Raw genomic sequence first — 27,256 nt, forward strand, 5'->3', positions numbered from 1 at the left:
GCATCTCTGCTGAGACTGCTGCCCCCGCGACCCGGCCCCGGATAAAGCGGAAGAAAATGGATGGATGGATGAATATTATTATTATTATTATTATTATTAAGTTGCCTTTGGTTGTAATATCGTAGTTTTTGTTGTAATAATTCAAAAGTAAACACAGTAAGTAAGTACATTTACCTTATTTTATTTATTTGTTTGTCATTGTACAAATGTACAATGAAATTGTGTTCAGGTGCTGGGTTAGTCCTGAGCCATCACTGTGCGTCAACCTGACCAGCATGTTTCTGGAGGCTCCTGGGTTTGTCCCTGTTTCAGAGCGTGGTGTCCTGCACTGGTCACATCCTCCAGTTTTTCACCATCTTCTGGGAAGAGCGTACTTCATTTTAGTGCTACTCAGGTAGAAGTAAGAATGAAGGTATGACAAAACTTACTTACTTTAAACATTTACTCAAGTACATGTACTTGAGTAAATGTACATGTAACTGAGTACTGCCCACCTCTGGTGCCAATTCAGAAAGAAACCTGAGGTCCAGCAAACCTTTGTCTGAGGGCCCCTGGGGGAGACTGACTGACACATCTGACCACCACCATGCATTCACACACACACATCAGTCATCCTGGCCTATTGTGCATGTTTTTAGTGGTTGGGGAAACCGGAGTAGACGGAGGAAACCTACACAGACATGGGGAGAACATGCAAACTCCACCACACAGAAAGGCCCCGTCCAGCATTAGGCAAAAACAACCTACTTAAATCTTCATAATGTCACATGACACTGCTACGATAATGTTTCAGATTGAAAAACGGGACATAAAAGCACAAAAAAATCAATTAAAACTAAAATAATAGCGCACTTTTCTCACTCAGCTGTCAAAGTTACCATTTGCTGCCCCGACTTGGTTCATCACATTCAGCAACGCAATCTTCATGAAAAGCAGGGACAGAGAAAAGGGCCACGGAGCCTTCTGTGTTTCTGCGGCTCCTAAATAATTCATAGATACAGCAAAAAACAGGACAAACACCTCGAGACGTGCGCTACCCACTAAGTTAATCCAACAAAATGAAATAGAACTTTATCTCTGCGCTCAATTTGAAGCAATACCGCGATATTAAAGTGCGAGGAGAACACAAACACTGAAACAAATTACAGAATGCCACGGGGAGCGCAGACAGAAGTATTACAGAGCAGCCGCGGACCCGCCAACTTCACACTGCTGTTGTTGTGGAGGAGCAGAGCTAAAAATGAAGGTCTGAGAGAAACTGGCATTTTAGGACATACTGTATTTCTGATTGGTTTGTAATTCATTATGGTGTTATCAAAGCGATGCAGGAGTTTGTAATAGACACTTTGCTGATTTTGTAAACAGTGTGGGTGAGTTGGTGGTGGTTCAGGACAGCTGTAGTTATGTTTAGCACCAGCAATGAATGGACAATGAGTGAAGAATGACTACCTTACAGGGTTTCCAGATCCACCAAATCAAATAATCGCACACAGACTGCCCAAAATGATCATATTTAGACCAAAGCTCTCGTACAATGTGACAAAATTACTACAAATAGTGTTGACAATGTTAAAAAATTAAGCTAATTGGAAATATAGCCCCATGCTCTCTAGAAACAGAATCAATGCCTTAAAGCAGTGGTTCTCAACCTGGGGGTCGGGACCCCCATGGGGGCCGCGAGACAAATTTGGGGGGTCGCCAGATCATTTAGATAAAATATACATATTTTCAGTAGCAAATAATCTAATGTTTTATTGTAGCATGTGTTTGCTATTGTGAATGAATAATTTACAGACACAAACAGATAAGGCTGAAAACAGTTTATTCCAGCGATTGTTCGATCATACATTTTTCATCCTGCGTCCTCATTGGATCAGGGCAGACTCCTCCTCGGTGCAGTACTCTGAAAACACAACACAGGCTTTAAGATCCAGGTCTGTCCAGGTCTAGTTCTGGTTCAGTCCTGGTCGAGTCCTGCGTTTTACCCTCTCTGCTGTTGCGGAGGAACACGGGTTCTCCAGTGAATCCTGCACACTTGGCGTGGTTTCGGAACCGCTGCAGATCCATGTGGTTCAGCTCGGGCTCTTTGCCTGCAACAGGATCACAACCGTCACAGGGTCCAAACAGTCGCTCTAAAAATGGCCCCCGTTCTCCCCCATATGAAAGTGCATCTACAGGGAGAACTTTAAAACATGCTTATGGGGCTTTGTGGTGTCTGGGTGGATCTGAACTGTTTTGATTGGGTTTTGGAGAGTCTTACTGATGAGAAAGAGGTCGTGCGCCTTCAGGACTTGGCTGGTGTCGCTTAGGCCCGGATTAATGTTTGTGTTCAGGTGAAATTTCTGCATGAAGGTCGCGATGTTGTCGGTTGTAGCTCGGAGGTCCATGATCGTGGAGGTGTTGCTGAAGTTCAGGTACTGACACTCAGTCTTCATGCCAAACACTGTAACACAGAGACAGACGGATGAAGCTTGTTTTGAGCAGTTTTGACAAGAGTTCTGACTAAAATGACCCAGAGCTGCACACCTTCATCTGATCATTTCAACACTCAGCCTGTCAGCACTGTGAAGCTAAACATGGGGGTCGCCAAAGCATATAGATAAAAATGTATAGTTTAATATTATTATGATGGTGTTGCTATTATACTAGGGTGCCATTATTTGTTCTAAATTTGATTCATTTTATTTTAGCCATTGTTTTGTCTTTGTTTGTTTTTTTTATTATATAGGTTAACCCCTTAACTCCCACCTGAACCGAGCACATTTTCTCCAGTTTGGCTTTACCCCAATCCAAAAGCTTCTGGAAAAAAAGCTGTGAAAATAGTAAGAAAACTTAGATGAAAACAATGATGGAAATGTGACAAAAAAGTGAGAAAACATTGACAAAAAAGTGACCAAAAAATGACCAAAAATTGACCAAAAAAAAGACAAAAATGTGACAAAATGTGACAAAAAAATGACAAAAAAATGACGAAAAAATGACAAAAAAATGACAAAAAAATGACGAAAAAATGACAAAAATGTGACAAAAAATGACAAAAAATTGACAAAAAAAATGACAAAAATGTGACAAAAAATGGACAAAAAATGTGACAAAAAATGAACGAAAAAATGACAAAAATTTGACAAAAAATGGACAAAAAATGTGACAAAAAATTGACGAAAAAATTATGAAAAAATGACAAAAAATGGACAAAAAATGGACAAAAAATGGACAAAAAATGGACACAAAAATGGACACAAAAATGGACAAAAAAAAGACAAAAAAGTGACAAAAAAGTGACAAAAATGTGACAAAAAAAAGACAAAAAAGTGACAAAAAATGACAAAATTGTGACAAAAAAGTGACAAAAAATGACAAAAAATTGACCAAAAAAATGACAAAAATGTGACAAAAATGTGACAAAAAAGTGACAAAAAATGGACAAAAATTGACGAAAAAATGACAAAAATGTGACAAAAATGTGATAAAAATTTGACAAAAAATGGACAAAAAAATGACCAAAATGTTTGGAATACCCAAGAAAAAAATGATGGAAGAAAATCTGATCACGTGAGGAAAAATATCCTCTCGGTTCAGGCGGGAGTTAAGAGGTGAATGTACCTGTTTTTCCCATGGTCTGACCCAGGCGGGGGTCACGATCCTAATGAACTGTTATAATGGGGGTCGCGGCTCCAAAAGGTTGAGAACCACTGCCATAGACAAAACCCAGATCAAACCCAGACTCACTCACGACTTTGGCCGTGTCTCCGCTGGTGGTCATGTTGAATCTGGACTCCTTACAGGTTCCATTCCTGCAGAAAACACACCAGGCTTAGGTCTCACCCAGCTGTGATCAAGTCTTGTTTCCACCACCACTGCTTCGGTTTTGTTTCAGTCCTAAACCAGCTCTATTTTGTGACAATTGTGGAAGAACTCACATCTTGCTGAACTGGGCTACGCTGAGTCCGTTCTGGGTCTCGTTGATCCTGGACCAGAGGCTGGACATGGCTTCGAGGATGTTCCGGGAAAAGACATTATCTGTGAAGGCCGCCAGCATGTGGGAGTGGCCCAAGAGCTGCATCACAACAGGATTATAGACTCAAGTGGGACTTTGGAAAGGAATCAGCAGTGATACTGTTTGGTTGAAATATACAGTGGGAACGATATGATTATAAACACTTCAGAAAAACACACATCAATTCTCTTTGTCAAATGCCAGAATAATGAGAGGTCAAATTTTCAATGCAATTTTTTTTTACATACATTTACATACACTATATCTTTAAACAATTGAACAAGTCTGGGCCATCCTTGGGTTCACTGGTTCAAACTATGACGTCATCATACAGATCAGAAAGAAGGCGGTTTCTGTGTCCCAGAGATGAATGTGCTGTGGTGAAGATGCTGAACCTGCTAAGAGTTTGTCATTATCCAGAGTCCTGTACCAGAACTCTGCCAGGAAGAAGCCCTTACATCGAAAGCCAGACTGGAGTTTGCCAAAAAAAGGATAAAGACTTTAATCTTTGGTGGTTGTGGCTGGTCCTGGGTGTGGTGGGGGGTGGCGTGGTGGCAGGCCGGTGACGTAGTGAGGTTGTTGTGCAAGGGGCGCTGTATCTTTCTACCACTAGGTTGATATGTTGCCACATGACGGAAAACAGAAGGAAAATTGAAGTGATTGGCACATTTGGTTGGAGAGCACAAGTTCAAGTATCATCCCTTTGGATGGTTGAAAACTACAAGTCAATGTGCATTACTTGAATAATGTTGTAAAGAAAGAAGGAAAAAACAATAACAGAAAAAAAAAAAAAAAAAGAAGCAAAACCAAACTATAAACAAATCGAACTTCTCAGATTGGTCACACTGACTGAACGTGGCGTCCTGTCTCTTGTTGGAGGGAGATTTGTGTTTCACTGGCTCGGCGGCTTTGGTACGTTGCTGGTGTGTCGTTGCGTTGTCGTCCTGCTGCAGCTGGGATTGGCTGGGATCATTGTGCTGACTGTTGCCATCAGGTTGTTGTGCATTGCCCTGCCACCGGCTCCAACAACATTAATGTAAATATGATATTAACAGGGGTGGGAATTTATAAGTTATACTTCCTCCCACTCCTTTTCGAGTTTATGTACAGCATTATGTTTATATGTAAGTATATATGTCATGACTGCATGTTAAAATCTCGCAAAAGCTGCACATGTTAATGTAAAAAATGGTGTAAAAATTGTATATATATTGTACATTGAACTCGGAATAAACAATAAACAATGACAACAAAAGACATATCCTGTGGTCTTTGGCCATAATGACGATCGTTACGTTTGGAGGAAAAAGGCGGAATCTTGCAAGCCTTGAGAGCGTCATATCAACTTTGACATACGGGGTGGCAGCATCATGCTGTGGGGTTGTTTTGCTGTGGGAGGGACTGGTGCACTTCACTAAATAGATGGCCCAACATCTCAAAACGCTTCACCTGAACCTTTAATTGTCATATTTATTGCTCTGTTTTAATGTTCGGTGCAGCCCTGCGAGGCGACTTCTGTTGTGATATTGGGCTATACAAAACCATTAAATGGAGTCAATATTTATTGACTCGGTTCGGGAGCAGGACCTCGCCTCAGCCAATCACCTTCTGCAAACCAACCACTCCTGCTTTCACCTCGCCACGCCTCTAATTACCCACAAGCCTCTTCATTCATGTTTGCTCGAAACTGTCGACCCCACCCTCCCTCCCTCTACGTCTGTTTCATCTTTCAGCCCTGATTCTTCTGCTGGGAGGGGGGTCCTGAAGAGCTGGGTTCAATCGAGACGGAGCCCCCACCCACAGTCTCACCCAGCTTCACTCTGCACATTTAAAACATCAATACATTCTTCAACTGCAATTTGTTGTGGCGTGGTCCTTGCGAGTCAAACTTAAACTTAAACTCAAACATCAGTCAGGAAGTTAAAGCTTGGGCGCAGACGGCTCTTCCAAATGGACAATGACCCACAGCAAACTGGTTACAAAGTGGCTTAAGGAAAACAAAGCCAATGTTTTTAAGTGGCCATCAAAGTCCGTACCTCAGTCCAGTGGAAAATGTTTGGGCAGAGCTGAAAAGGCAAGTGCACGCAGGGTGGCCTACACATGTGGCTCAGCTACACCAGTTCTGTTGTGAGACGCTTGTGGAGGGATATCCAAAACATTTAACCCAAGTTGTACAGTATAAAGGCCTTTGTAAACCAGAAGACGTAGCTGTAGTACTAGTGTGTAAATTTTACCTGAGTCTTGTCCTTCAGAATGTCTAGCTTGCTGCACTCCTCAGATCCTGGAGCTGGAGCTGCTCTGGTCAGAGCCACCAGCAGAAGCAGACCCGCGCTCTCACACAGCCTCATGTTGTGACCTGGTCTCTGCGTCTGGTCTCCTCTCTGATCGTCCTCTGTCGGTCTCTGGAAGTTTCTCTGAGCCTCTGGTCTAAGCCCTGTCGTGGTGTGATCTCTCTGTGATGCAATGTGCTACACAAATAAACTTTGAGAGTTCTAGTCTGAACGTTTTGTTTGTAGGTTTAGGCTCAAGTCCAGAACTTCAGAGCAGAGACTCAGGGTCTTGTTTAAAACCTGCCCTGGACGGTTCGGTCACGACCGCAACTACTAACCCCCGGCTCACATGAACTCCGGTCCAGGTTCGGACCTGATCCAGTCCGGGTTTTCCCCAAACGACCACTCACAGTGAGTCCGGCTGACACTGTGTCCGGCTCTGGTGCCAGACGCTGAGCAGGCACAGAAATGTCACTCGCGAGAACAGAAGTGCACGTGGGCTCACCCTCCTGGTGCGGGTTCACGTGCACATACAGCGCTTCTCCAAAGCTTTTAATGAAAACAGCGTCAGAGCCGAGGGTCAGGGTCCTGTTTAAAACCTCTGGACAGTCAAGCATTTACGTCCAACGCTCTGTTTTTAACACTTCCATCAGCATCTCTCTGTCCGTGATGTTTCTACAAGTATTCGTTGGTTTGTGCTTTGCTAATCCTTATTCGGGAAACAGCGAGAGGAAGAACAAAGGCCATTATCTAAAGAGAGTTGAACAAGATATTTCTATTCATGTATATAGTGTTTTCTTTTCTGCTTTAGATTTATTGCATTGCAAGTAATACATTTAAGATGTTAAGTACATTTTGAAAACGTCGACTGTGTTCATCAGGCTTTAGAGGTACATTAACAGTGGCACTAAATGGTCTTCAGGGCAGCTGTGGCTACGGCTGTGAATGAATAACACAAACAGATAAGACTGAAACCTTTATTTCAGTGATTCCTCATAAGATCATGGCAGACTCCTCCTCTGTGCAGTAGTCTGAAAACACAACACAGGCTTTAAGATCCAGTCCAGGTCATGTTCTGGTCCGGTCTAGTCCTGCTTTTTACCCTGGCTGCTCTTGAGGATGAAGACAGGTTCTCCGGTGAATCCTGCACACTCGGCGTGGGTTCTGAACCTCTGCAGGTCCGTCTCACTCAGCTCGGGCTCTCTGCCTGCATCGGGATCACAATCAGTTCACAGGGTCCGAACAGTGGGGACAGTCTCTGCGCCCCCACAGAGGCTCTAAAGATCAAGAGTGCTACACGTGTCCCGCACCTTCCACCGCGGAAAATCAAGAAATACAGCGTGCAACAAGTAAAATGGCATCCAAAGATTGTTGGCGACAACACGCATCTGCAAATAAACAGATCTGACTGCGTGAGTTAAAGGGATATTTCAAGATTTTTGACATAGAGCCTCATTTCCTACTTATCCAGAGTGTTGTTGATTTCTGAAGATATATATGTGTTTTAATTCATGCAGTCCTTATTTTTGAAGAGTGTGTGGTGGTAGGCTAGTGCTAGGCTAGTGCATGTCTATGGTAACTAGTAGCCTGCATTAACAACAGTCTGACCCAAGCACAGAGCACCTGAGGCAAATCACTTATAACACCAGATGTCTGTGTTGACTGTACAATGTTTTAAACATAACCATTTTGCATTGAAAAGAACTTACATTTGAGCAGCATCAGCTTCCTGGTTGTAGCTACGCAGCGGCGGAGTGATCTGCTCGGTTACCGGATCTACAGTTTGTTTACCTGTGGCCGCATTATGACACGTGGAATTCACAAAGGAGCTTCAACAAATCATGCAGGCTACTAGTTACCATAGACATGCACTAGCCTAGCACTAGCCTAGCACCACTAAACTCTTCAAATATTAGGACTGCATGAATTAAAAAAATATTTATCTCCAGAAAGATTTTTCACGCAGTGGTGGAAGTGGAGATTTGTATCTGTTTTCCTCCCTTTACATCTTAGTTTTCATGTCAGATATAAAAATGATGATGTTTATTTGATGATGTTTTGTCTGCGAGGTGGGGGCGACCCGGAAGTAGAAAGGCCGTCTTTCCCGCGGGTTTTCATTCATAAATATTGACAGATTTGACATCCACGTGTCCTGCTAAGGGGCCCCGTGATGACGCTTTCACCCAAATATGGTGTTTTTCCTCCTACGAGACGCTGGAGCGGAAAAGTGGAAGAACGGGCCGAGCATGCGCACTCGCTACAAAACTTCAGGGCTGGTTTTCTCTGAATGAGAGAAGCCGCACTCGGGCAGAGCCTGAGCCCTTATAGAAGCTCCCACAGACTCCACACTTTACAGGCTGAGACACAACAACATTTTGAAGGTTTTTTCAGAGGGATTTTTTAATATCTAATTCCTAGCCTGATTTATTTAGCTTTGAAACCAAAAAAACAGGCGGAATTTGAGTTTTTACAGATGATTAGTTTATTGAAAAACTGAACAAAATATCCAAAATCCCCTCTGAAAAAATCTTAGTAACTAATATGTCAATAAAATAAAACCATAACATTTAATCTGGCTCAATTCATTATTTTGATTTCGTTGCCCAAAATATAGGCAATTTTCCTGGTCTGACTGGACAGAACTACCCCCTGGAGTAGCAGCTGAAACAGTCCCTCTAAAAATGGCCCAGCCCCAGTTTCCCCCCATATGAAAGTGCATCTAAAGGCGGCTGGTGCTTAAACAGCAACATTTCGATGGGGCTTTGTGGATCTGAGCTGTTTTCGATTTGGTTTTGTAGAGTCTTACTGATGAGATAGAGGTTGTGCGACACCAGGTCTTGGCCGGTGTCGGTTTGGCCCAGAATCATTTTGAGATTCTCAGGCGTAATTTGGAGGTCCATGATCATGGAGGTGTTGCTGAAGTTCAGGAACTGGTTCTCGGTCATCACATAATTCACTGTAACACAGAGTCAGACGGATGAAGCTTGTTTTGAGCAGTTTTGACAAGAGTAAAATGACCCAGAAAGTCTACACACCTTCATCTGCACTCAAATGATCAGCACTATGAAGCTGAACTAAGCAGGACAAAAGCTACATTTACCCACAGGCAAAACCCAAATCAAACCCAGACTCACTCAGGACTTCGATCATGTCTCTGCTGATGGTAATGTTGAATCTGGACCCGACACAGGTTCCATTTCTGCAGAAAACAAACCAGGTTTAAGTCTCATCCAGTCACGATCAAGTCCCGTTTCTGCCCTGGTGCAGTCCTGCTTCAGTATTGGTTCAGTTCTAGTCCAGCTCCATTTTTGCGACAAATATAATTGTGGAAAAACTCACATCTTCATGAACTGGGTGAAACTGAGTCCGGTCTGGGTCTGGTTCACGTCGGACCAGATGCTGGAGATGAGTCCGGCCTGAGTTGAGTTCCAGGCATAGTTGTTATCTGTGAAGGCCGCCAGGACGTAAGTGCGGCCAAAGATCTGGATCACAACAGGATGTGGTTGTAGCAGTGGGTTAATATTAATCTTGTTAAGTATTGGTAGACTAAACGCGATGAAGTATAATCAGGAACAGGCTTCTTGAAGAGGTGAGACAGGCCTCAACTCTGACAATGTTCAAATCCAGGCTGAAAGTATTTTATCTGCACTCTTGACTTTTGCTGTAACGGATTCATTTTATGTTGATGTTTTACAAATAAACTTGCCTCGACTGGTCTTTTGATCAGAACTGTATTTTGCTGTGTATGACGCTGAAAGTATTTATTTGTATTCTTCGCTCCAAACTTATGTTTTTCTTTTTTTGTTGTTATTTAAGTATTTATTTGATTTTTAACAAAATCAAAACAAACAAAACAAAACCAGTACAGACTGAACAAAACAGCAAAAGTATACATGACAAAAATAAATGCAGACTTTAAAGTGTCTGACCTTTCAAATAAGACACAAACACATCCCAGACTTGAAAATACGACTCCTTCTGATTCTGTAACTTGGCAACTATATATTACTGTGTGTATGTTGTGTCGTAGTAGAAGTAGCTGAAGGACTCGTGCATATGTTTTACCTTCGTCTTGTCCTGTAGGACCTCTAACTCTCTGCACTTCTCAGATTCTGGGTCAGATCCTGGAGCTGGAGCTGCTCTGGTCAGAGCCACAAGCAGAAGCAGAACCGCGCTCTCACACAGCCTCATGTTCATGTTCTCTGAGTCTGGTCTCCTCTGATCGGTCCCGTCGGTCTCTGGAAGTCTCTCTGAGCCTCTGGTCTAAAGCCAGTCTTGTCGTCCAACGTGCTTCTCTGTGTTGTAACGTGCGTCGCAAATGTACTAGACCTGGTCTGAACTTTAGAGCCTTTCAGAGTAAAAAGTTTGTGGGTTTAGGCTCAAGTCCAAACAACTTAACACATGGAGGCCGCGCTGTTTTTGCGACTTACGCCAGTAACACATCGCACGCCTTTCAGAGCCGACGCCCTGAGGGGCCGAGCGCGTACATGCACCACGCTGTTAACTCCACCAGTTTCTTTTAACTGAACGCATGTCTTGGCCTCAATCAACTTGATGTCATCCACCTTCACTGCTTTCCTTTTGGGAAAAGTGACGTAGCCCCCCCCCCCCCCCCAAAATAAAAGCGCAGAGTGACTTGAGGGAAAGTCTTGATTTGGAAAAATTACAAGGTCGTGTAGCTATACTGCCATGTCAGGCAATATTCCTCTCTATGAAATAAGCCCTCAATACTACTATAGTGGCAATAATAAAAATCAGAATAATCTTAAACTTGTATACACTCATAAATCATACAATGCAGGACAATTTTATTTAGTAAAAATATGTTTTATACCTTTGACCAGAAATCTGCTTCGCACCGTGAGCTGCAGACAAACATCTTAAGTCAAGTTACATTTGAACACAGGAGCCCTTCTTTGAGCTTTAACCATTAAACTTGTGAGTTTTGAGAGTTTCTGCTTGGATTTGTTTGCAGGATGTTAGAATAGCCTCCCAGAGCTGCCGTTTGGACGACAACTGCCTCCCACCAGATGTTTTGCTTGAGGCTCAAGGTTCTCCATAGGGCTGAGGTCAGGGGAGGAGGGGGTCCACATCATGAGCTTCTCTCCTTTTCTGCCCATAGCAGCCAGTGATGCAGAGGTTTTCTTTACAGCAGGACATGGTGCGTTGTCATGATGAAGAGGATCTTGTTAGAGAAAGCACGGCTTTCCGGGAGCGACCAGTTCTCTCAAGTTTCTGGCCCAAAACCTGACTCCGCCCACTCTTTGCTGACGTCAGTTTTGTTGGGACAATCAACCAACCTTTATTTGTACAGCGCTTAACAGCACCCGCTGAACGAAAGTGCAATATCATAAACAATTTTAGCACAAAATAAAACAGACATGGAGGCCATTCACCAACTACTCCATCCAGGGTCACCCCGCCTCATCAGTGAACAAGACTGTTTGAAAATGAGTCCTCATGTATTTCTGAGCCGCTGCAGGTGTTTCTGCTTGTGAACAGTTTCGGGGAGGCCGGATAGTTTATGCACAAGCTCAAGCCTCTCGAGGGTCCTACAAATAATGCACTGACACAGATATAACTGACAACCCTTTATTTCAGTGATTGTTTAAACATTTTTTTTCATCCTGCGTCCTCATTGGATGGTGGCAGACTCCTCCTCTGTGCAGTACGCTGAAAACACAACACAGGCTTTAAGATCCTGTCCAGGTCAAGTTCAAGTCCTGGTCAAGTCCTGCTTTTTACCCTGGCTGCTCTTGCGGAGGACGACAGGTTCTCCGGTGAATCCTTCACACTGGGCGTGGGCTCTAAAGCGCTGCAGGTCCATCTCATTCAGCTCGGGCTCTCTGCCTGCAACAGGAACCCACAACGTAGTAATGGCCGATGATTTAATAATCATAACATAATAAATTGGACCAGTTTCAAAGCAAACGTAAAAACATTTTGTTGAGTCTTACTTAAGAGATAGAGGTTGTGCGCCTTCACTCCTTGGCTGGCCTCGCTTGGGCTCACATCCATGTTCAGGTCCAGGTGAAGTTTCTGGATCATGGTTGTGAAGCTGTCGGCTGTAGCTCTGATGTCCATGATCATGGAGGTCTCGCTGAAGATTAGGAACTTGCCCTCAGTCATCAGGCCCAACACTGCAACAGAGACAGAGGATCAATCTTGTTTTGACTAAAATGACAGATGCAAAGGCCGCCGGCTGCTCTGCTTTGTGACAACACTAGAGGCCATTGCTGTAGTACCTCCACAGCCGCTAGCACCTCATTGGAAAGCATTGCACTTCAGACCCGTTAACTTTAAAGCCTCGAAATCTCGCACTAACGAGGGCCGGCCTGGTAGCATTGGAGCTGCATGAACTAGTGAAGATCCCGCCCTTATGCCCTCTTTAGGAACATGCTTAGTCAGAGCTGGGGAGGAGTCTGTAAATCCGCCATGATTTCCCCCTCAAACAGTCTTTCCACCTTTCTGATCATTTCAGCACTGCAAAGCTGAAATAATCTCAGCTACTGATGCCAATAGCAATACTGGGGTTAAAAGTATCTGCCGATATCCGATTTCTACCGATACCTTCTTAAAAGTGTCTTTCTCCAAGTGAAAAATTGTTTTGACTCTTCTCCATTGTAAGATCAATAAAGTCATATTGTATTGTCATGTTACAGATCAAATATCAAATGTTTATCCAAGAGTTTATCAATAGACATAAGGATTACTTTTCCACACGATCATACTTGGGTATAGCCGATATGACAGGCTTTAGATTACATTAATATAAACACCTCACATGGCTCAAGTGATCGGATCATTACAAATATGTTAGATCAGTTATTTCTTAAACCTATACACGAAGTGGAGTCGACCTCTGGAACTCATTAGAAGAGGATTTAAAAATGTGTTCAACTGTCGTACAATTTAAAATAATGTACAGAACTATACTGAAAAAGTCTGCAAAACTCCTGTAATTAATCATCTGTTCCTGAACTATTATTGTCTTTGTTATTTTGATCCAATAATGAGATGTTAAGAATCCGGATTCATTATGTGATGTCCAGAATGTGCACCTTCAACCTTATGCAAGAGCAACACAAGAACGTCATGAACTAATGACTTTACTATTTGGATTTGCTAAGAGGAGCAGTTTGTTGATTTAATTCGCTACTAAGGCAATTCCTCAGTCTAGAATTGCCGCATAGATCTCATGGTTAAAGCCTAAATATACATTAAAAATATTGTGCCTGAGCAGTAGTTTAAGTTGTGCAAGTCTGAAAGGAGGGGTCGGGCCTTATAAGTTAGAACTAACTTCTTCCTACTCCCTTTGAGCATCACTAAGACCTCTCATGTTGTGAAAAATTCTGTATGTTATATGTATACTATACCTGTGTGCAAATAAACTAAAATAAACCTACACAAACTCTTGGCTTCAATGGTTTATTTTATTAGGCTAATTTAGATATTTCTATCAGTGTCTGACCCAGGCTTGATTAGTTTTCGTAAGCATTAGCACTCTCCTGCTAGCTTTAGCATGCTATTGCTAATGGCAGAATTGTGCGCGGCGATCAGAAATACATTTGCAATGACCTACAGCATGCCCATATTTCACTTAAATAAAAGTTGTGGTTTTATGGTGTTGAGAGCCAAAACTGGTATCGGTTCAGTATCGGATATTAGGAACCGATACCCGATATCGTATTTTTTTCCAGTATCGGCCCTGATATCAGTATCGGATCGGCATTCCTTTTTTTTTTCTAACCTAAACTTTTTCGTTCCAGTCCAAAGCTACATTTACCCACAGACAAAACCCAAATCAAACCCAGACTCACTCAGGCCTTTGATCGTGTCTCCGCTGATGGTCATGTCGAATCTGGACCCGACACAGGTTCCATTTCTGCAGAAAACAGACCAGGTTTAGGTCTCATCCAGTCACGATCAAGTCCCGTTTCTGCCCTGGTCCAGCCCTGCTTCAGTTCTAGTCCAGCTCCATTTTAGAACAAATACAATTGTGGAAAAAAAAACTCACATCCTGTAGAAATTGGCGAGTCTGAATCCGGTCTGGGTCTGGGTAATGCTGGACCAGAGGCTGGAGATGAGTCCGAAGACGGTCCTGACAAGATCATTATCGCTGAAGACGGCCATCATGTGGGAGCGGCCCAAGATCTGCGTCACAACAGGATTAAAGACTCCAGTGGGACTTTGGAAAGGACTCAGCAGAGTTCTGTGTGGCTGCAGCAGTTCAGTCGCTGACAGGGCGGAGGTGGGTGATTATAATCTTGTTAAGCATTGGTCATTTTAAAAGACAATACGCACCACTGAGCAAATAAGTTATCTGACAATGAGTTTTCTGTCTGGCTTTTGAACGGCTCTTTTAAATTTAAAGAGCCACAAAGACGATGACATGGACACGATGAGATTTCAGTTTTCTGCATATATAATCAGGAACAGTCTTCAACATGTGAGACAGGCCTCAACTCTGACGATGTTCAAATCCAGGCTGAAGATTGTTATACACTCCTGATCAAAAGTTTAAGACCAGAAGAAAAATGACAAATCACCTTCTGCATGGTTGAATCTTAAGGTTCCAAGTTGAGCCTCAACATGAAACAAGAAGAAATGGGAGTGAGAGAAAAAAAAAAAAAAAAAAAAACAAGTAAAGCTTTTCTTAAAAACTGCTTTTACAAAAGTTAAACTGAAAAGGCTGTTTTTGCAGCTGATCAAAAGTTTGGGACCATATGCTTTTAAAAAGGCCAAATCTGTGCAACCACATGGATTCAGAGTCATTTTCAGTCAGGTGTTCACAGGTCACATCGTCCTGATGCAAAGGCAAACCACTGCTCATGCTTTGACTGGCCGGGTTGTTGAGCTGCATAAGCCGGGCCTCTCGGAGCCATCGCTGCATAAGCAGATGCCTCTGATGGTTATTGGACTTTTTTGCCTTTGGTATCAAGACATCATGACAGTGTGAATACCTGAATCCACATTTTTGCCCAGATTGGGCCTTCTTAAGGCATGTGGTCCTAAACCTTTGATCAGCTGCAAAAACAGACTATTTCAGTTTATTTCATGTTTTCCATTAAAGCTTTTCTCAACACATTTATCTTACTCCCTTTTCACCTTGTTGCATATTGAAGTTCTTTGAATCTTGCTTTATTTGTCAAATTGTTGTAATTTTACGTGGCCCATTTTTAATACATACTTGAGTGACAAAATTACTAGTATATTACTTTGTGTACGAGCTGTGTAGTCGTAGAAGTAGCTGAAGTACTAGTGTATATATTTTACCTGAGTCTTGTCCACAATGTCTAACTTGCTGCACTGCTCAGATCCTGGAGCTGCTCTGGTCAGAGCCACAAGCAGAAGCAGAAGCAGACCCGCGCTCTCACACAGCCTCATGTTGCGACCTGGTCTCTGAGTCTGGTCTCCGTCGGTCTCTGGAAGTCTCTCTGAGCCTCTGGTCTAAACCCCGTCTTGGTTTTGACTGATTGATCGATAGACCTGCTCTGCTCTGATCTCCTTTTGAGCTTGAGTGCTTGGGCGGAGTCTTCTGGGAGCACCTGCAGCTGATCAGCACTCAGACTTCATTCACAGATCCAGCTCACCTGCCAGACTCTGCCCTCATCTGTCCTCACGTGTCAAATCACATGATCAAATGTGAATCAACGCTTACAAAAATAACAGTTTTATGAAAAACAGAGGACAGGAAACTGTTCATATGTTGGTTTTGGTTGGATGTCTTACTCTTTGAACATTTTGGCCTGAATAAAATCATAACATTTCTGCAAGGATTTGTAAGAAATTCAATTCAAATATTAAATATATTGAGCAGGTCCAGTTTATCGGCCATGGCTACAATTGCAGACTTACGTAAACAACCACAGGCCTATTTATGAGGCCTTTCATTAACTTTATACAAACCTCTTTTCTACATCTTTACTTGCCTTCAACACTTCTACCAATGATTTTATTATGACAATCATTTGTTTGCACAAATGTGGAACAAACTTTTTTAAAGTGAGTTTAAAAAAATAAAACTATGTTGCAGTGCATCATGGGTAATTTCAGCTCTCCGGGGCAGCGGAGGATCCACAGGTGTAGCCTTCGTGAATGAGCCCAACGGAGGAGTCGAGCTGCGAAACTTGACTGTTTAAAAGGCTTTAGAGGTACATTTTCAATGGCACTAAATGGTCTTCAGGGCAGCTGTGGCTACGGCTGTGAATGAACAATGCACCGACACAAACAGGTAAGACTGAAACCCCTTTATTTCAGTGATTGTTTAATCATTATTTTTTCATCCTGCGTCCTCATTGGATCAGGGTAGACTCCTCCTCTGTGCAGTACGCTGAAAACACAACACAGGCTTTAAGATCTGAGGTCAAGTCCTGGTCAAGTCCTGGTCTAGTCCTGGTCTGGTCCTGGTCTAGTCCTGGTCTAGTCCTGGTCTAGTCCTGCTTTTTACCGTGGCTGCTGTTGCGGAGGAAGACCGGTTCTCCAGTGAATCCTTCGCACTCGGCGTGGGCTCTGAACCGCTGCAGGTCCGTCTCATTGGGCTCGGGCTCATGACCTGCAACAGGAGTTTGGGAGTTTACAGGAGCTCCAGGTCCATGAGTCGCTGAGACATGACTGTAGATCGCCTAAAGGTAACTCAGCCTTTGCTCAGACATCCTTTCATTCAAAAGCATCAAAGAATGGAACAAACTCCTGCAGTGTCTGAAACTTTCCTCAGACCTGAAGGATTTCTCTCGCAATACAAGGACAGAGATGTTTCACTGTAGTAATTCTAGCATGATTCTATGATACACCTGCTGATACACCTGTGTATAAAAAACACAGAGGGGCATTGTTCTGGACTCGCCAGGCAACCAAAATGTTCCTGGTCTGACGGGAAAGAACTACCCCTGGAGGAGGAGCTGAAACAGTCCAGCCCCAGTTCTTCCCCGTCGGAAAGCTTTGGATCTGAACTGTTTTTGAGTTTTGTTGAGTCTTACTTAAGAGATAGAGGTTGTGCGCCTTCACGCCATGGCTGGTTTCGTTCTTGCCCAGATTCAGGTGAAGTTTCTCGGCCATGGTTGTGAAGTTGTCGCCTGTAGCTCTGAGGTCCATGATCGTGGAGGTGTTGCTGAAGTGTAGGAACTTGCTCTCAGTCATCATGCCAAACACTGAAACACAGACACAGATGGATGAAGAGAGTCTTCTGCACACCTTCATCTGATCATTTCAACTAACCTCAGCTACTGTTTTAGTCTCATCCTAGTCCAAAGCAGGACAAAAGCTACAATAACCCATAAACAAAACCCGAATCAAACCCAGACTCACTCAGGACTGTGGTCGTGTCTCCGCTGGTGGTCATGTCGAATCTGGACTCGACACAGGTTCCATTCCTGCAGAAAACAAACCAGGTTTAGGTCTCATCCAGTCATGATCAAGTCCTGTTTCTGCCCTGGTCCAGCCCTGCTTCAGAATTGGTTCAGTTCTAGTCGGTGCTTAATTTGATTCCCTGTTTGGGGAAACGCATTCTCCCACCTTTCAGTTTTTCAGGGTAAAGGATCCGGGAACTCTTTAAGCGGGCAAAGATTTGATCTGATATAAGTAAGGGATAATGTATAGAACGCTGGTCATTATTGGGAAAATAAGCACCTTCAGGGCGAACCGGACCCTGAAGATGCTTATTTTCCCGATAATGACCAGCGTTCTATACATGATCCCGCTTATTATTCGGCCATTTGCAACTGAACACACACAACATAAACTTCATACACTTTTATGAAGGTCGAAAGGTTTATTTAATGACTTCCGCGACAAATAGTTCCCAAAGTTTGCGCGGCAACGTTTTGCTAGGCTAGAAGCAGCACGGCTAGCAGCTAGCCTAGCTACTTAGTTGAAGGTGCAGTTGGAGGAATGGTGGTGAATCTCTGGGTAAGTTGAAAGTCAGACTCACGCTAACTTCACGAGCGATTCCCCGACTTCTCTCTCAGTGACGGGACAGATAGTGTCGCTACTACGTACGTGCGGAGTGATATGAAAGCACCAACTCAGAGGTCCTTTATCAGAAAATAATGACCGGTAGAACGTTGGGAAATCCCATTCAAATCAACGGAGCTTCTACTTACGCTGTGAAGAGCCGTATAATAATGGTGTTTAATGAGAGTGTTCCGGAAACTGTTTTGGCCTGTTCCCCGAATCCATCACATCAGACCAAAAGTGTTCCTGAAACTACTAATATACAAATCAAGCACTGGTTCTCGTCCAGCTCTGTTTCACGACAAATGCGACTGTGGAAAAACTCACATCTTGTAAAACTGGTCGACGCTGAATCCGGTCTGGGTCTCGTTAATGTTGGACCAGAGGCTGGTGATGAGTCCGAGGACATTCCTGGCCAGGGGGTTATCTGTGAAGGCCGCCATCATGTGAGTGCGGCCCAAGATCTGCATCACAACAGGATTAAAGACTCAAGTTAAATATTTCAGGTGGACTTTTAGCATTGATTTGATGTTGTATCAATGAAGACGTTTCAACACTCATCATCAGTCTGGTCTTTGAGCCCAAATTAGCGTAAATGTGACACTTCCACAAATACACATGTGAACCTCTGACCCCCCGCCTTAACCGAGAGCATTTTCTCCAGTTCGGCTTTGCCCAAATCTAAAGGCTTCTTGACTGGAGAGCAACACTGTAACGCCTCATTTGAAAGCTCAAATCTAGAAAAGTGACGGAAACTTTTTGTCACGTTGTCGCTGCATTTTTGTCATGTTTTTGTTGCTTTTTCATGACTTTTTTGTGGCTTTTTGGCCTGTTTTCATCACTTTTTTTGTCACTTTTTCGTCACTCTTTCGTTGTGTTTTCGTCTCTTGTTTATCGTTTTTTTTCCTTCATGTTATTGTTGTTTTTTCATCGCTTTTTTGTTTTTGGATGCTTTTCTTTTAACCCCTTAACTCCCACCTGAACCGAGCACATTTTCTCCAGTTTGGCTTTACCCCAATCCAAAAGCTTCTGGAAGAAAGCTGTGAAAATAGCGACAAAACTGAGACGAAAACAATGATGGAAATGTGACAAAAAAGTGAGAAAAGTTTGACAAAAAAGTGGCAAAAATGTCACAAAAATGACAAAAGAAATGACAAAAAAGGGACAAAAAAATAACAATTCTTTTTTTTTACAAAAATGTGAATGTGATGACCAAAAAATGACAATTTGACAAAAAATGACAACAAAAATGAGTTGAATACCCAACAAAAAAATGATGGAAAAAAAATCTGATGACGTGAGGAAAAAGATCCTCTCGGTTCAGGCGGGGGTTAAGAGGTTAAGCTTTTAGATTTGGGTAAAGCTCGGTTAAGGGTAAGGTAAAGTGAGAGGCCAGACCGGTGGCCCTTGAGCCAGTGGCCCCTCTGTGCTCTTCCAGAATACAGGACATATGTTTTATGCATAATTATCAGGAACCGTCTTCTTGAAGATGTGAGACAGGCCTCAACTCTGACAATGTGTGAGAATACAGTCAAATGTTCAAGACCAGATGAAAAGTTCACCTTTTGGATGGTCAAATGTTAACAAGGTTCCAAGTCCAGCTTCAACATGCAACAAGAAGAAACGGGAGTGAGAGAAAAAAAGAGTAAAGAAAAACTGCTTTTACAAAAATTAAACTTAGTCTGTTTTTGCAGCAGATCAAAAGTTTAGGACCACATGTGAAAGGCCAAATCTGCAAAAATGTGGATTCAGTGTCATTTTCTGTCAGGTATTCACACTGTCATAACGTCCTGATGCCAAAAGCAAAACAAAGTTCTGGTTTTGAACGTGGCCGGGTTGTTGAGCTGCATCAGCCGGGCCTCTCGCTGCACACGCTGCAGTCGCAGATCCCTCTGACAATGACTGTCAGAGGGGCTGCAGTCGCAGGGCTGCAGTCGCAGATCCCTCTGACAGTCATTGGGCTGCAGTCGCAGATCCCTCTGACGGTCATTGGGCTGCAATCGCAGATCCCTCTGATAGTTATTGGGCTGCAGTCGCTGATCCCTCTGATAGTTATTGGGCTGCAGTCGCAGATCCCTCTGATAGTTATTGGGCTGCAGTCGCAGTAATGACCTTCATTTGGGTCGAGGATTGACCAGTGACAGCCTGGGGGCATTTCTTTAGGTCTTCCACTTGACTTTTTCCAGAGTCCCTCCTCAACAGCGATGGCAGCTGTGAGTGGCTCTGCTTATGCAGCTCAACAACCCAAAAGTGCCTTTAGCATCAGGACGTTCTGACAGTGTGAATACCTGACAGAAAATGACACTGAATCCACATTTTTGCCCAGATTTGTCCTTTTAAAGACATGTGGTCCTGAACTTCAGATCAGAAAAAACAGCAAGCACAGACTAAGTCACTTTATTGTTTCAATTAAAGCTTTGCTCAAATATTTTTTGTCTTCTTCCTTTTTCTTCTTGTTGCATTTTGAAGTTCTACTTCAATATGCAATATGGAACCTTGTTAAGATCCAACCATGCAATGATATTATTCAGTTTTTCTGTATTTAGCTGTACATGACACTCTTCACTCTTACTTTAGTAGGTTTTTCATGTTATATGGGTTTTATTTGTAAAAATGATTGTAATTTTATGTAGCCCATTTTTAATACAAACTTGTGCTGTAAATGAATTGTGTACTTGCTGTGTAGTAATAGTTATCAGAACCATGTACTAGTGTATATATATGTTACCTCAGTGTTGTCCTTCAGAACGTCTAACTTGCTGCACTCCTCAGATCCTGGACCTGGAGCTGCTCTGGTCAGAGCCACCAGCAGAAGCAGACCCGCGCTCTCACACAGCCTCATGTTCTCTGGTCTCTGATCGGTCTCTGGAAGTCTGAGCCTGTGGTCTGTGGTGCCGCTCCTTTTTATAATGTACGACACAAATGAACCTTTATTGATTGACAGTCCTGGTCTGAACTTTAGAGTTTGGTGTTTCAGAGTAAAAACAGTTTGTGGGTTTAGGCTCAAATCCAAACGATATCAGAGCAGAGGGTCAGGGTCCCGTTTGAAACCTGCTCTGGACTGGTTACTACTGTCACTACAAACTACACAGATCGGGGCACACGGTTTACACACAGCCATTTTAATGGATAAATACGATGCTGTGTATTTCATTTCTTCTTTGCAAACATTCATTCACAGAGCGAGGAGACGTTTGCGCAAAAAATGTTATGCATAAAAGTCAAATAAATTTTTCTGCATTTCACAAATGTATGTAGTTAAAATATGTATTATTTGTTTGTTTATTTGGAAACACGCCATCCTTAGTTCCCCTATTGCTCTCTCAAACACACTTTCATTCACCATGGCCTAGAGGAGGTCAGCCCTGTACGAAGGAGACCCTGTTTGTGACTGCGAGGGCTTTGAAATTCAAAGTTAATGCGGTCTAAACTTAAGCTTGTCTTGTCGATTATTGCAAACCTGCACTTTTGTTAAACAAAGACTCGGCTGCAGACATGCTGATCCGTGTATGATGTATCGCGGGCGGCATTAGCACTTATTCCGTGATGTAAAAATAGAGTCGCGCTAACTGTAAATGCTTCAAACTTTTATCTTGATCAATAACGCGCGACACTGTAGAAACGTCCCAAAGCCCTGAAGTGGCGGATCGTACCTTGGGCTGCGCACCGCCGGGTTTGAATTACCTCTCTGCTGCTGATCAAAGGCATTCATCTAAAAAGGGCGGATATCTGAGTGCTAATATCATCTTTTTGCGGCCATTACTTATTAATCTTTATGTTGGTTGTGTGGGGGCCACTAAGCCGTGTCACCTCGCCGTCCTCTGGAGGTAAATGGGCCTGTGTTGCGGATTGCGTTACATGTTCCCCCCACATATTTACTGGAAAAACGCAGGTCCTGGAGATAACGAGAAAGGCGATATTTGGAGGAGGAATCGCCGGCCACATCGCGGCTCAGGTGGGACAAAGATGGCGGTGGAAGATGGAACAGTGAGGAAAGAGCCGGAACTAAGAAGACTGTGAGCAATGTAGAAAACAAAACTAAGAACTAGAGGTCAACATGTCGACCTATAGACCCTTTCATTGTTTGTAAACATTCCTGGTGAAGCTGGAGGCAGGAAGTTAGATTCCTATCTATTTCCATTGGAGCTGTTGTCATGGTAACGATAAACAAATGTTTAACTTTTTTTGGAAATATCAAGGCTGTGTCCGAATGTCCACACTATCCCCTATATAGAGACTATATACACTGCGTTCCAAATTATTATGCAAATTGGATTTTTGTGTCAAAAAGGTAAAAAAAATAATAATAATAATGAAACTCATGGATGGTGTCGTGTCTCGGGGCTCTATGAATCACTGACATTAATCTCAGAGACCTGGGATAAATAGTTTTCAGGTTAAGCCCAGTTAAGGGAAAAACTGCAGAAAAGGGTGTTCCACTTTATTATGCAGATCATCATTTTCAAGCAATATGGGAAAGAAAAAGGGTCTTTCTGCTGATGAAAAGCGTGAAATAGTTGAATGCCTTGGTCTAGGTATGAAAACCTTCGATATTTCATGAAAGATTAAGTGTAATCATCGAACTGATCAGAGATTTGTGGATGATTCAGAGACACTCGGGTTTGTGCAGATAATGGCACAATGAGGAAAGTTTCTGCCAGACAAACACATCAGATTAAGAGAACAGATGCCACAAAGCAGCATACAGGTATTTGAAGCTGCTGGTGCCTCTGGAGTCTCCCGAACATCAAGGTGTCGGACCCTCCAGAGGCTGTAATTGTGCATAAACCTTCTATCCGGCCTCCCCTAAACTGTTCATTGAAGCTGATGAACAGAAACGGCTGCAGTGGCTCAGAAATACATGAGACTCATTTTCAAACAGTCTTGTTCACTGATGAGGCCGTGTGACCCTGGATGGTCAGATGGATGGAGTAGTGGATGGTTGGTGAACGGCCACAATGTCCCAACAAGGCTGTGACGTCAGTAAGGAGGGGGCGGAGTCATGTTTTGGGCCAGAGTCATGGTGAGAGAGCTGGTCGGCCCCTTTAGGCCCTTTTAGGCTCCCTGAAGGTGTGAAAATGACCTTTGAAAAATATGTGGAGTTTCTGACTGACCACTGTCTTCTACAAAAAGAAGAGTCGTGTTTTCCCGAACAAAATCCTCTTCATCATGACAACGCACCATGTCCTGCAGTAAAGAAAACCTCTGTATCACTGGCTGCTATGGGCATAAAAGAAGAGAAACTCATGATGTGGACCCCCTCCTCCCCTGACCTCAACACTATTGAGAACCTTTGAAGCCTCAACAAAAAATACTTCTATGAGGGTGGGAGGCAGTTTTCATCCAAACAGCAGCTCTGGGAGGCTATTCTAACATCCTGCAAATAAATCCAAGCAGAAACTGTCCAAAAACTTTTTAATGGATTTAAGAATTTTGAAGCTGCTATCACACAAGGGCTCCTTTGGTAAAATATAACTTGACCTGTTAATATTTTTTTGATTGAAATAACTTTTGATTTCAGTAAGTATGACCTCCTAATGCCACAAATTCAACAAATGACAATTTTCAGTTAATTACAAGCTTTAAAATGTATTGAAACGATGAGTTGCATAATAACTTGGAACAGTGGATTTTGAGGTTTTCACTATATTTATTTTTGAAAAAAATACTGTTTTCACTGGGAGATTTTTCCCCACCACATTTAAATGATCCTCGACCAGTTAAAGACTTGAAAATGATTCTGACTCTCATTTGAGTTGACAATTTAGAAAATCTTAGAAAAATGTCATTTGCATAATAATTTGGAACGCGGTGTATACCCTTTCACTGTTTGTAAACATTCCTGGTGAAGCTGGAGGCAGGAAGTTAGATTCCTATCTATTTCCATTGGAGCTGTTGTCATGGGAACGATAAACAAATGTTTAACTGTTTTTGGAAATATCAAATAAACCTTATTTTATCACAGGGCCTCATTTCCTAGTTATCCAGAGTGTTGCTGATTTCTGGAGATATTATTTTTTTCTAATTCATGCAGTTCTTATATTTGAAGAGTTTCGTGGCGCTAGGCTAGTGCTAGGCTAGTGCATGTCTATGGTATCAGCTAGCCTGCATTAAACACTGTGTGACCCGCTCCACAGAGCACCTGAGGCAAATCACTGATAACACCAGACTAACCATATAAATGTCTGTGTCCATAGAATCATGTTTGGAATATAACTGAGCTGCATCACATGAATGATCGCATTTTGAGGGACTATTTTCTCTCAGATCACTCCGCCGCCGTGTAGCTTATACAACCACGAAGCTGATGCTGCTCAAATATAAAGTATTTTAGATGCAAAATGGTTAAAATGACTCTAGTTTTAGTTTAATCTTATTTCTCTTGATCACTTCCTGCCTCCAGATGATGTCACTGATGATGTCACAGCAGTTAAAGGGTCTGTATTGGGCAGTGCACTTTGAGCTACTTGCACCTGTTTTCCAATATTGTTTCATACTTCAAATGGCAAATGAACTGCATCTGAATCTGAGCATATCGGGCATATCGGCATCGGCCAATAAAAATTCCCCAAAATCCTACTACGACCTCTACCAAGAACAACTGCAGACCTTTCAACCAAAACTGGCAAAAGTTGATTTAAAAAGTGTGTTTTGCTCGATATGGCCGTCTGCAAAGGTTAATTACTTTTTAAAATTTCTGACTGGTTCTAAAAAAGTGCATTAGCTTAAGTCAGCACGGCCACAGTCCAGAGAGCTACAGCAGGACCAGCTCAGCAGCATCAGGCCCAAAGCGGCGCTCGTGCACGGTCAGCTAAAGAAAAACCACACATCTGTCAGAAACCACTGTAAATGAAGGCGACGCCTCAGATGGGACTGCAGTTATCCAACCACGCCACATGATCTGCATATTAACAACTGTCATTTTATCATCCCTGATCTCAACTAAACATTGCAAAAATTGGTCTGAGGGCCGCATTTGGTCCCCGGGCCGCACTTTGGACACCCCTGGCTTATAACCTAGTAATAGTCTGTTCCCCATAGACTTTTTATTGGATTTTGGCCAAACACTTTTTTCCCCACTATATATGCCAGTGCGATACCTCATTTGAAAGCCAAGACCTTCTAGTTTCTAAAAATCTGTGTGAGATCTGTGTGAGTGAAACACAACTTACATTAGATTTGCCGTTCTTAACCCTAATCATATCCTAACCCCCTGATCAGGGGGACGGCTAACAGGTAAAAGCCTATAGGCCAGGCCAGCCTCATTTGAAAGCTTAGAACTCATCATAAGGTTTTTGTTGCATTACTGCTGCGTTTTTATCCACATTTTTATAATTCGTCGAGTTTTAAATATATATTTCAGGATTTTTGACATAGGGCCTCATTTCCTATAGTTATGCAGAGTGTTGTTTATTTCTGGAGATATTCTTTTTTTTGTAATTCATGCAGTTCTTATGTTTGAAGAGCTTAGTGGCGCTAGGCTAGTGCAAGGCTAGTGCATTTCTATGGTATCAGCTAGCCTGCATTACAACAAATGATTTCACTTTGGCTCTATTTTACACGTACAGCCACATACCACCCCAACGCTCGAGCGTAAAACCCGTTGAACAAAAAAAACAACGCACTAAGGCGCATGAAAATAAAGTTTATAGTCTAAAATAAAGTCCTTAAGTACAGGTCCAGACCAGGAAGCCTTGAAACCCACCGCAGGCCCGGTTTCTATGGGACAGAATAAACGCGGTTATAGCAACAGGCAGCCGGCTATGTGGCCATCGGCTTGCCTGGCTCTGCCATACTCTTCCCTGTCCATTCCATGCAGGGAGTTAGTCTGGTCACGGAGCAATTGGAGCAGTTTGAAGGGGCGGGCCTAACGCGGTCAGATTGTCAGTGAAATAAACCAATTAGCGATTAGCGGACGTGACGACAGCTGTGTCCAATTAAACAAATATGAAGTGAATATTAACTCACGCGGAGAACGTGAGGCAAAATCCTTGACTACTTCATCCAATGGTTAGTTTTGGCTGATGTTAACGTTAATTGAACTAAAAACATAAAGGTGCAGCGAGTGACGTAACCTTCTCATTTCTCTGTGACGGTCGTGATTGGTTCGGCTCGGCCTTAGCCGCCAATCAACAACTTGTCTACCGTGCGTGGCCACACCCACCTTCTTTCGTGCAGAAAGAAGGTGGGTCTGGTTTATCAGGCTAACCATCGGCAGCCAAGTTACTCACAACCCGAGCGGCTGCCCTCCCGTGCACCCGAAGTCGGACCAGACACTCCCAGCAGCTCCGCGAAGCGTTAATCCACTTCCGTCCTGGATGGTTAGTTCCAAAAAACTCGCATACATCCACAAATGGTTAGCTCCCGGCAACGCAACACTGGCAAAGAGTCCCAAGTCTGGTAACCCAGGCTAACACAGGAACACCACCGGCTTGCAATAATACGACACAAATACAATAAACACATCCTACGCCTACTGTGACCAGGTTCTAAACATTGAACAACATTTTAGAGGGATTTGGTTCACCCCTGCTGGGTGACTCCCATGTAGGGACCTAGGTGGTCTTTACACCGCTCCACAGAGCACCTGAGGCAAATCACTTATAACACCAGACTAACCATGTAAATGTCTGTGTCCATAGAGTCATGTTTGGAATATAACTGACCTGCATCACATGAATTACCGCATTTTCAGGGACTATTTTCTAATCAAATCAAATCAAATCAATTTTATTTGTATAGCGCTTTTCATACATGTCATGTAACACAAAGTGCTTTACAGATTTAAAAACATTCTCTCACACCCACTTCCTTCCAGAAAAAACAGACACATTGTAGCATTCACACTCCCCCCACCCACCTCCCCAGAGACACACTGCACAAGCACACAATACACACTCAAGGTAAAACAGTGGAGATTATGGACAAAAGGCTAAGATAAGGCAAAGATAAGGCTGGGTGCAGATAAACCAGGTAAGGGAACACCATCCAAGGAGCCGTCTGCATCGGGAGCGGCACCTCGGCTGCAGCCACAGGG

At 43.0% G+C, this 27,256-nt stretch overlaps 2 protein-coding genes and 1 long non-coding RNA gene across 3 annotated transcripts; all 3 read right to left on the reverse strand.

The window, feature by feature from the left end:
• Positions 1-1,808: 1,808 nt before the first annotated feature.
• On the reverse strand, positions 1,809-6,884 carry LOC306977224 (uncharacterized protein; the record flags this gene model as incomplete). The annotated part of the gene is made up of 7 exons (XM_079575434.1): positions 1,809-1,903; positions 1,986-2,090; positions 2,261-2,443; positions 3,730-3,794; positions 3,921-4,057; positions 6,232-6,450; positions 6,678-6,884. 7 exons carry the CDS (start codon positions 6,882-6,884, stop codon positions 1,866-1,868), a joined length of 954 nt encoding a protein of 317 aa, XP_079431560.1. The 3' UTR covers positions 1,809-1,865.
• Positions 6,885-7,257: 373 nt separating this feature from the next.
• LOC306976904 lies at positions 7,258-9,117 on the reverse strand. Its single transcript, XR_013793787.1, has 3 exons — positions 9,074-9,117; positions 7,370-7,474; positions 7,258-7,298 (listed from the first exon to the last, which is right to left on the reverse strand). It is a non-coding gene; the product is annotated as an uncharacterized lncRNA (long non-coding RNA).
• Positions 9,118-11,885: 2,768 nt separating this feature from the next.
• LOC306976898 (uncharacterized protein) lies at positions 11,886-21,061 on the reverse strand (the record flags this gene model as incomplete). The annotated part of the gene is made up of 6 exons (XM_079575026.1): positions 11,886-11,940; positions 16,718-16,822; positions 17,247-17,417; positions 17,575-17,639; positions 18,547-18,683; positions 20,948-21,061. The coding sequence occupies 6 exons, from the start codon at positions 21,059-21,061 to the stop codon at positions 11,903-11,905; spliced, it is 630 nt and encodes a 209-aa protein (XP_079431152.1). The 3' UTR covers positions 11,886-11,902.
• Positions 21,062-27,256: the final 6,195 nt, after the last annotated feature.

Source organism: Gobius niger (assembly GCF_951799975.1).
Source record: "Gobius niger genome assembly, chromosome: 17".
NCBI lineage: Eukaryota > Metazoa > Chordata > Actinopteri > Gobiiformes > Gobiidae > Gobius > Gobius niger.